The 10,335-nt window shown below is 55.4% G+C and overlaps 1 protein-coding gene across 1 annotated transcript in view; it reads right to left on the bottom strand.

The window, feature by feature from the left end:
• Window positions 1–6,755: 6,755 nt before the first annotated feature.
• USP10 (ubiquitin specific peptidase 10) overlaps window positions 6,756–10,335 on the bottom strand; it is a 73,357-nt gene continuing 69,777 nt past the window's right edge. The window contains exon 14 of the mRNA XM_059381638.1: window positions 6,756–7,775. Coding sequence (XP_059237621.1) covers window positions 7,588–7,775 — 188 coding nt within the window. The 3' untranslated portion in view covers window positions 6,756–7,587. The remainder of the gene's footprint in view (window positions 7,776–10,335) is intronic.

Raw genomic sequence — 10,335 nt, 5'->3', positions numbered from 1 at the left:
CCCAGGGCCCGGGGGGAGCGGGGGGGGGGGCACGAGCAGCTCCAGAGGCTCCCATCGATGTGTGAACAGGCAAGAGGCCACGGAGCGGCACGTCTGCAGGCAGTGTGCTCTGCTGCATGGGAGCCCCCCCCAGCCCCAGCACAGCCTGGCAGTCGCCCCCACTTAAGTAGGACAAGACATTTCAGTCAATGTATCACTTTGACTCAAGTGAAATTGAAGGGCTGGGTTTTCGGGTATTCCAAGGCAAACACGAACCATATGAACACGCAGACTCACGGCAGCCGCTTGGTTCTGCTTCTCGGTATTTTCCAAACCACCGCCGTCGCAACAAAGCACAGAGGCGTCTGGGGTTGACGCTCCCCCCCCGACCCCACGATTTTATTGCTCTCTGGCACCATCACTTAGAAGAGCTCATCATTTCCGTGAAAGGGGGGCCTGGCCCCCCCAATTCCTGCTCCACCAGCCACAAACCTGCTCGGGGGTGTCTGCACCGGGCAGCAGGGTGTTGAAAGACCCAGTGTGGGTCATCTGCTCCGTGGGCTGGGAGGTCCCCTCAGAGAGAGCCGGCCTGCAGCTCCAGCTCCGAGCCGGGCCTTAATCCCATCCAGTCCGGGGAAGAGTGGGCCGGCGACGGGCCTGCCAGACCCCACAGGCAGGTCCTGCTGGGGTCACCACTCCAGGGAGAGAGCACTGAGGCTCTGACTAGAGGCGCCGTCCACCCCGTGGATCTAATTTTTTTTTTTTCAGTGAATTTTATTTTCCCTTTGATTCCTGTTATATGCAGTCACCGTGAGGACGGACACCAACACACTGAGAAAGGTTTCGTTGTGGGCGGAGAACACTCAGGAGTCAGAGGAAACGTGGTTCTTTCGGGCACTGGGAACAGAGACGAATCCACGCTCCACGAGAAATCAGGCAACCACTTGCTTGTGAACAAGGGGCATGCCTGCGGGCCAAGGAGGACACCTCCAGATTTTTAAAATCAACTTCTAAAACGCAAGCCGTTCTTCAGACACTGAGACTTTGAGAATTCGAGTGAGGTCTGTTTCCAGGAGAAATCACGATGAGGCTCGTCCCTGCAGAGATTAGGGGCTGAGGGTTAAGGAAGCCGCTGGAGCGGCGGACGGCGAGCACCACAGCCCGGCACTGCGACCTGCAGCCACGGTCCACGCCGTCCCTCGGTCCCTTCCCACAGCCTGACCACCCCTTCTGTGCCCTTAATTGGTCCCAAAACAGAAATAAAAGCACGTTGTAAAGTGCTGTGTTTATAGAAAGAAATGCATGCTTTCTTCTTGTTGTAAGCCCCGAGTTGAAGATCTTTATTTATTTGAAAACAAATCTTCAGTCGCTTTAAGTCTTCAGTTGGACTAGTCTTTGGTTTATTTTTCCGGTGCTCTAGTGACTTTGAGTTGTTGCCTTTTTAAGTCCCATTAAAGCTATAAAGAAGAGTAGGCATTTAAAGAAAATACACACACAAAAACACAAACACAAGGCATGTGTAGAGCCGGCCCTTGACTCGGACTCGGACCCGAAGACAGGCAGTGGGAACGGTACCGCCCCTGCAGAGCCGCTGAGGGTGACCTCGCTGAGGGTGACCTCCCCGAGGCCAGCCGTGATGGGGAGAGCCCACCACCCACCCACACTGGCGTTCTTCTACTGGAAATGTGGCCAGCCGCAAACCTCTCTCCACCCTGGTGGGCCGTGACTGGGCAGGAGACCCCGCCCAGCTGTCCAGGTTGAACAGAAGCACCCAGAACGGACGAGATGGCAGAATTCAAATGAAGGGACCGAGGAAGCAGAGTCAAAGCCGGACACAGGTTCAGACATGAGCTGTGAGCAGCGAGGCCCCAGCCGCAAGCCCTGCGGTGACAGGAGGAGGGCCGCCAGTGTCTGTGGCCTTGCTGGGAGAGCACGTCTATTAACCTGATGCAACAGTGCTACCCGTGGCCATTTCAGACCAGATCCTGGGCCAGCTCCCCAAAGTCACACTACAGGTTAGTGCCGGGGGAGGAGTGTGGAAAGCAGGCTGTGCGGCCTCAGCAACAGTCTCTATTATCGTTAACTCTGCGGCTTTTGTTTTAATGCCACAAGCACGGGGAGCTCGTGCACGCGTTCCCTTCCATTCCGCGGCCACATCCACAGGCCTCTGCCGCTCCAGTCCGCTCCGGAGGGCTGAGCTCAGGAAAGCAGTGCAGGCCGCAGGGCCGGCGCCGGGAGCCGGGCCCAGGGCAAGGTTCAAAGCCAGCCCTGCTGGGGCCAACTCCCCAGGAGATACGGCCTCAAGAGGGCACCAGAGGGCCAAACGCCCGCAAAGAGCTCAGGAGCAGGCCTGGTCCCCAGCAAGCCTAAACTGCCACATCTTAAAAACAGAGAATCCAAGCCCTAAGCGTGTGCCTGAGACGGGAGGGCAGGCGGGGAAGCCGGAGAGAGGCACTGAGGGCGCAGCCAGCAGGAGCACCCAAGGGCAACCCCAGAGGACACTGTGGCAGCCCTCTAGTCCGGGCACCCAGGGGTCCCCGTCCGCAGCCCAGGTCGTGGTTCCATCTGAGCCTGTACTTCTCATAATGGGAGGGGTGACCCGGTTGGCAGGGTGCATCTGAAGCCACCGGGAAGGGGACAGCGTCCTAGAAAGCACATGTCGCTCACTGCCAAGTGACAACGTGACACTGACTCCTTCCCAAAAGTGGAACACATTTCCTGTCGCCTCATCACCTGCTCCAAGGCCTCACATGCGGGCCTCAGGTGTGAGGGTGGGATCTGCTGGGAAGCGGGGGCTCCCGCTTATCTCCAGGGCGCACGGGACGGGGAGGTGCTGCTGGAAGGAAGCCCGGGCAGGGTCAGGGCTACCTAGACAGTCGTCAACAGAGGGCTCCCTGCGCAGACAGACACGCAGATCAGATCGACGCTGCGGAGGCCCAGCGACTGAGTGAGGACAGAGTAAGTGAACCCACATCTCGCACAAGAGGCTTTCAATCGTTTTTTTTTTTAAGCAGAGGAATAGTTTCTTCTTAAACCACATAAAGTCGCCAAATTCTCAGAAAATACGTGAAGAGCTTTGCTTTCTTTGAAGGACAGGCAGAAACCCAAGGTCAGTCCACCAGACCCAATCCCAGAATCCCTGGGCGATCCCCCACACTGGAAAAACCATGCAGATGGTGGGACAGCAGGACACCTTCGGGGGGCGTGAACACCCTAAAGAACGACAAACAAAAACCCTTGTATTTAAAAAAAAAAAAAAAAAAAAAGGCCAAGACTAAAACACCACAGTGTTGAGGTTTCTCTGGTTCCCGAATGTGCCGGGAGCAACATGGTGCGTTCCTAAGCCCGTCCGGGAACTCTTCAAACACACACTTTCATGTCGTTGGTTTCATAAAGAAACAAAGCTACCCTAATATTTCACTTGTTAGAAAACAAACAGGAAACCTTTCCAGCAAGTGATAAACTAGACAACGGGCAGGCCCTTACCCAGGAATCTCAGAGAAAGTAGAGTTTATAAACAAAGGAGAACACCTTCGGCACTATCCCTCGGCACTAGTCCTGCAGACCGAAGAGAGCACCACACAAAAGCCAGCAGGACAGAGCATACTCCTTTGATGCACACACAGGGGCTGTGAATAGTGCTTGACATTTATTTCCAAGGCAAGATCACTGGACAAAATGCTCTCGTGTGCGGCAAATCGGGGCTTAGCAAATGACCTCAATCACGGTCGGTGAATGGCAAGAGACACGACCAAGTGTGAGAGACAGAATGCGTGTGCAACTCAGGGAGAACCGTGCGGAACAAGTCCTCTGGAGGAAGGTCCCCCCCAGGCTCCGGCTCAACAGTGACCCCAGGGCGTGTCCCTCCCGTGGGGGCAGGGCACAAACAAGAGGGAGAAGGACCGCGCCAGGGTGCGGAGCCCTGGCGCGCTGGTTCATCGTTTATCCCTCAAAATGCAGAACAGACATGCCCACAGAGTGAAGCCAGGCTCTGCGGTCAGTGTCATTTTTCAAGCAAATACATTTTTCTGCAAGATATTTAAAGATGGGACAGGTTAGTCCAGAAGATGAATACCAACCTTTAAAAAACAAAATACGCTAGGAAGCGAGAGAAAAGGCTTGCTGAAGGAAAGCCATGCCCGCCTAGCAAGGCACTCGACCGGGTTTAAATGGAAAACATGACGTCTGGGGCCGAGTGTTTGTGAAGGGGTGGTCTTGCCGGTCACTAGCTTCTTTTAAAAGCCACATCGTTAAATGACCTTCAGGGAACTGGTGAAATGGGCACGATCTTCACTGGGGACAGTCAACGAGCCAGAGGAGTAACAGGAAAGCCTGGGCCCTCCCGTCCGTCCTGAGGGACTAAACACACCATACGATCGATGCGTCCGACAATGCACATTTGTTTGCTGTGCTTACTAAAGCCACAGGGTTATCTGCTGAATCCAAAGCACCCCACTCTGACTGCAAGCTTAGCTTCCTAACCAGTTGGCCTGGTCAAGGGCAAGCCGTCTCTGAGAGGAATAAACCGAAATCTCCACCAAGGGAAAGACAGAAGATGGTGAAAGACAGACGCTGATCATGGAGTTCCGGCTCACGGCGCCCACGAATCAGCCCAGGAGGATGGGACTGACGGCTGACGGCGTGGAGAAATGAAGGCAGAGCGCTTCCATGAGCCACTCGGCCAAGTGCACTGTTACCAACGGGGCAACGAGATGACCGCCGTTCTTCGTTCTGAATGGGGCCCACGGGACTGCGGGTACTGTCTCGGCTACTGGGCAAACATACCAGCCAGATAAATTTCGTTACGTTCCTCCCTGTGAGACGACGTCCAAGTCCTGTTAGTAATCATTCACACATCAAAGAAAAGCCTCCCCATAACACACTTCCAGCAGTCCCCCGGCATTCACACGGGTTTAAGAGATGCCGATGAAGACAAATCCTATGCCAATGAGGGGAAATCCCTAAACCTGTACCCCCAACACCAAGGTTAATGGTCCCAGTTCTAAGTGTAAACGACCTAACACCAGAGGGAAAGAGTCTATGAAACTCACAAGAACGGTAAACACTACAGCATAAAATGCTGAACCCCAAGTTCAAAACCTCAAGAGCAGGTTAACACGTGGGCAGCAATTCCCTTGGGACCCTAGAAAATGTCACTTTTGCTAGAATGATCTTGTTCCCTATCCAGGGGCCAATTATTCACTCCAGGGGCCAAATGAGAACTCTTGCTTCTGGGCTGACGTCCCCTCTCCTGTCTGCAGCTCGGTGTGCCGATCCGAGGGGAGAGAACAGGGAAGCACCACCTCGGTCTCAAACCCATCCGATCGGAGAAGGTAGGTGGAGCGGGGTTACACTCGCCACCTCTTCCAAAGCCAGCCAGAGCTTATCTTCCGAACAAAATGACAGGCGCACACGGAGGGGAACAGAGGAGCCCTTTGCTGGCTACCAGACGGCTGCGCCAAGAAGTCCGGATTCCCACCCAGCGCAGCAGCCCTGAGCGAAGGGAGAGCTGCCGGACACTGCACACGGACCGAGATGCCCAGGGCCCCGCTGGACGGACGCATCTCTACCACTCTTGAGAGACACTTGGGATCGCTCCACGTTTTCAATACCTCAGTCATTTCCCATAGATTTTGGCCTCCGCGACTATTTCCAACAGCAACCTCAGGATTCCGGAGAAACCCATCCATGATACCTAAGGGAGTGTCTTCCCCCCTGAACACACGGGCTGTGTTCAGGGACATGGAAGCGAGCACCAACAGGGATGCTCTTCTGCCTGCTGTTCTGTTCCGGACTCCCGGGAAGAGGCATTCTCAGATCAGAGGGCCTTATTCTCGAGAAGGCACTCAGTCTGACTTACAGAGCCGCTGACCCCGCCAGGGGTGAAGGACCAGCACGAGTTACAGAGGCCAGGGGTCTACCGGACAGGTCGGCCTTGACCTGGATCACAGTATCACAACCCAGAGCTCAACAAATTGTTCCACGATAGGGCCTTATTCTGTCTTTGGCTGGGGTCTTGCTTGTGGGGCGCTGCTGCCCCCAAAGTGAATTTGGACTCCACACACCATGTGTTCCTAAGGGCTGTACGTCACTTTAATGAGAATCTAACTGTAACTTGTAAGTCAGCCAAGCAAATCAGCTTGGAGCGACAACAGCTAAGCGGGCTAAGTGGACAGTGCTAGGACTGGGATTTGAGGAGGAGGCTCTGAACGCGGGCGGCACAAGTCTAGGATTAAGAACACCAGCTGCTGGAGGAGGAGCCTGGGGAAAAGGCTCCAACCACGTCAACTTGCTTCTTGGGGATCCCAGGACGTTACCATGAACTGTGCGCCTGGCCTGGAAGTGGGGGCACGACAGGCACGAGAGCCCCCAGGGGTGGCCTGACAAGACGTGGCCTCTCGCCTCCCCATCTCTTCCACCTGGGAAGGCCTCCTTTCCACAACCCAAGAGGGCCGCCTGAGCTGCTGCTGGGACACCCCAGCAGCACGATGTCCGGCCACAATCTGAGGCCGCCACTCTGGCGACGCTGACCACGCCGGGGCCAGGAACAGCACAGGGCCGCTTCCCCTCCCTCCCCTCTTCTGCTGCCGGAAGATCCAAAACTCCATTTCCCCAGATCACTGGTCACTAACACTGGAGATACTCAACGAGCACAACCCGAGTCTCGGTTCACCTGGTCGTAGGGCTCACTGCAATTCTGGGGGTGTCTTCGCACCCCCTCCCCCGAACTCCAGAAACGAAGAGGCAACTGCAGTCAAAGAAACACCATGCACAGCTTCAAACCAACGTGGTGATTTTTATTGATGGGCGACAACTTCTGTACTCCTGGAGATCACTAAACTGTGTACAATTAGAGACGCAGCAATAAGAGGAGCAGACAGCAGAATTAAACTGAGCGACTTAGGGAAATATCAATCTTCATTATTTTACCCATTGTTCATTACGTGTAACAGAAGCATGAATGCAATCTGAAATCTTTAATGGCAATAGAGTTTACAATCACCCATCTACGCGGACTAACATCTGAACTCCAGACATCTGCTCTGCGATGTGCTCGGAACAGCCTCTCACCGCACGATTATTACAACGTGTTTGTCCTATTAGGAACCAGCAACTTATTTTTTGTATTTACGTTTCTTTTGAAGTAAGAACTATTTCTTCTCTGATAACTGGCTCATTTTTATCGTTTATCAAAAACTAAAGGGTGGGAAGGAAAGTGTGATGAATTAAAAAATTTATTTTTTTAAGGAAAGATAAAATTCATTTTCACAAATTTACAAGTGTTGCTGGTGCAGGATTTATTCTACTAAGCAATTAGACTGGGAATCAATGCAAGTCCCCCTTCTTACTCAGGAATCGGCATTATTTCAGAAACATGGGTTGTGTGTATTTTCTTAAATCAAGCGACTGTCTGTCTGAACGAAATGATTTGGATCCGGAAGGTGGACGCCAACGTGAACTGTTGCGCACAAGCCCCACGGCGTCTGCTTTCCATTCCAGCCCATTTCTGCGAAGGAGAAGAGTCTCTCTAGAGAGCCGCTGAAGAGAGGGAGGGCGTCAGAGGGAGTCGGCGTCTGCAAGCGGGCGGCGGGCACACGGCGCGGGCGGCTACAGCAGGTCCACGCGGCGGTAATACAGGAGGTAGGCTGTGCGCTCCGCAGTGGGCTTCACCACCTGGTACTGGCTGATCACCTTGACCGCCTGGTCGTCGATGCGCAGCCAGCCGTTGAGGCCGATCTGGAAGACGTCCGTGGTGTAGTGGCCGCCCGTCGCGCTGCTGCCGTGGTGGTAGACCACTGCAAGAGAGGCCCGCGGGCGACCCGGTGAGACAGCTGCACCCCTGCGGCCAAGGGCACCCACCAGCCCCCCCCACAGAGCCACTGCATGCGATGCCCCTCACCGAGGCAGGCAGGACACAGAGATGTCACTACACAAAGCTAGGTCACATCATCAAAACTCTGAAAAATTCCCAGAAAAAGTCACACGTGTGTATCTTAATGACATTTTAAGGATGTTTAATGCCTCACAAACAGGAGACGCCAGCTCTGTGGGGCCATCCCGCACACCAGCTCCTCGGGTGAAGACTGCCCATCACTCCATGTCCATTGCTGAGGCGAGCACACGGGGACAGAGCACGAAAGACCCCCTAGCCCCACCACCCACCCACCTCCAGAAACGCCACCCAGAGACCCACAACGCTCATGCCCTTCACCCAGCCAACCCCACTTCCGGATGCTCTACGGAGAGCGTCCAACCTCGGACCCACGGCAACACCCACGCTAGAAGGAATGGTTAGCGGACTGCATCACGGCAGATGGATAGACGGGGCACTGGACACATAGGAACATGCTTGTGAAAAAACAGGAAACGCTGAGAACCCGGGCTTTCTGGGGCTGTCATCACGGTGAGTGACCGCACGTCTCAGGAGGGACAGCAGGGCTGTGACACGGGCTGAGCGCAGCAGCCCCACCAACATGGCGCTAGTCCATGACCCTGCTGTTCCCTTTTAAAAAATGTTCTCATTTTTTAACAAATAATGCCAAAATAACTATAATAAATACCACTTGTTATTTACTTTAAAAAAAAAAATATCTGTCATCTAAAGACACCAAAGGCTGCATCTTCCCTCCGTGAGGAGGAGGGCGGAGGGGCCCAGGCAGCTGACAGGAGGCTAGGGGAAGGAAACCCCCAGCGCGGCCTGCAACGTGGCCAGGCAGGCTGTGTGCCACCACCGGGGCAAAAAGGACAGTCACTTGGAGAGGCACCCTACTTAGCTGGTGGGCGTGTCGCTGGGCTCTGGCGGCAGCGGCCACACCTCGGGAGGACCCAGCCCACTCTGGGCCCATGGCTACTGCTGGCGGGAGGACAGTCCCTCTGGCAAAGCAGTCTCTGGGGCTCCGAGGACTCCCCGGCTCTGGCCCCAGCCATCCCTGTGACGAACATGACTGGACACCCGAGGGCGGAAGACTGCAGGGCGACCAGGCAGGAAGCCGGCGGTGGTGCCGGTCACCGTGATCACACGGGCTTCAAGGGCGTAGAACAGGCTCAACACAGCTGGTCCCTTGGACCCCAAATCTGCTTTCGGGCTTTTGTCCTGGATTTTCACCTCCAAGACCTATGACTCGGACAAGACTTTATAGGAAGTGACCCTTCAGCGGGATGTAAAGGACCTGTGGTTCAGCGGATCTGCAGCTCCTTCTGGACACCTGCAGCCGCAATCCTCCAGAGCAGGCACTGCACGCGGCCGGGGTTGGGCGGTGCTGCACTCACGTGCTCTCCCGGGCCCACAGTCAGAACCGTCTTCACCAAGGGCTTCCTTCCTCACATTTTACAGAAAATGCCACCCATCGAGTCCAGTGCCCTCATGTGGGATTAGAAGCCGTGAGAGGAGGAATCAGCAACGCAAGTGACAGCCCAGCTCAGATGCTGGACCACGGCTGGCAGGCAGAGGAGGACCCAGGGCTCCTTGAGCTTGATCGCAGCCTGGCCCGGCGATGGCCTTGAGGGGAGGAGCGGCAAAGCAGCACTTCACTCCCACTGGGACCTTAGGGCCAAGCGCCCTGAGCGGGCCGGATCCGTGAGGCAGATCCCTCTCCGAGGCAGGCGGCAGGGCCTCCATGACAAGGCGGAGCAAGGAGAGGGCTGGGGACACCACAGGAGCGTGTGGCCACCCTGTCAGCGGAGAAGCCATATCACAGCTTTGGGAGGGCAGACAAAGGGCAGAGCCGCAAGCAGGAAGACCGGACTGGGCCAAACCCCACCCGTGTGCGACAGGGACCTGACCCGCTGATCAGGGCCCGACCCACCCTCCTAAATGCGCACGAGGGACTGGCAGCGACGGTGTGAAGCCCAGCTCGGCCACCGCCGGTCAGAGTGGAGAGTCTCTCTCAGAACTCGGGTTGCTTGTTTTATAAGACAGGGGGGCCCCCCCACCCGTACCTCAGGACAGCTGCGAGAACAAAAGAGATACTACAAAAGGTCCCTAGGAGAAAGGTCCCATGAACGTGTGACGGTCAAGAAACGCTCCTGTCATTTTAAATTACAAACATGCTCACCAAAGCCAACACAAAAGGAGGTGTACAGAACAAAGCAGGTAGGAAATTCCAATAAAAAAGGCCAGAGAGCACCCGCGGTTGTTGCAAACGGTGACTACCAAGAGAGACATAAAGCCTCAAAGGCCCAGGAGACTCAGGCTATAGAAGAGGAAGGAAGGCAGACGAAGGACGCCAGGTGCCTCAGGAAGCGGAGGGCCCGGAGATAAGAAGGGTCAGGGCCCCCAGTTCTGGGGTTGAGGATGCCACTGCCCTCCAAGAGGGCTCTGAGCTGGAGTGTGGCAGCCCAGGCGCCCGGCTGAGC

The sequence above is a fragment of the Mustela nigripes genome, chromosome 17, assembly GCF_022355385.1.
Source record: "Mustela nigripes isolate SB6536 chromosome 17, MUSNIG.SB6536, whole genome shotgun sequence".
In the NCBI taxonomy this organism is placed as follows: Eukaryota; Metazoa; Chordata; class Mammalia; order Carnivora; family Mustelidae; genus Mustela; species Mustela nigripes.
The sequence above is the reverse complement of the archived record's forward strand: the minus strand, read 5'-3'. Positions and strand labels throughout refer to the sequence as shown.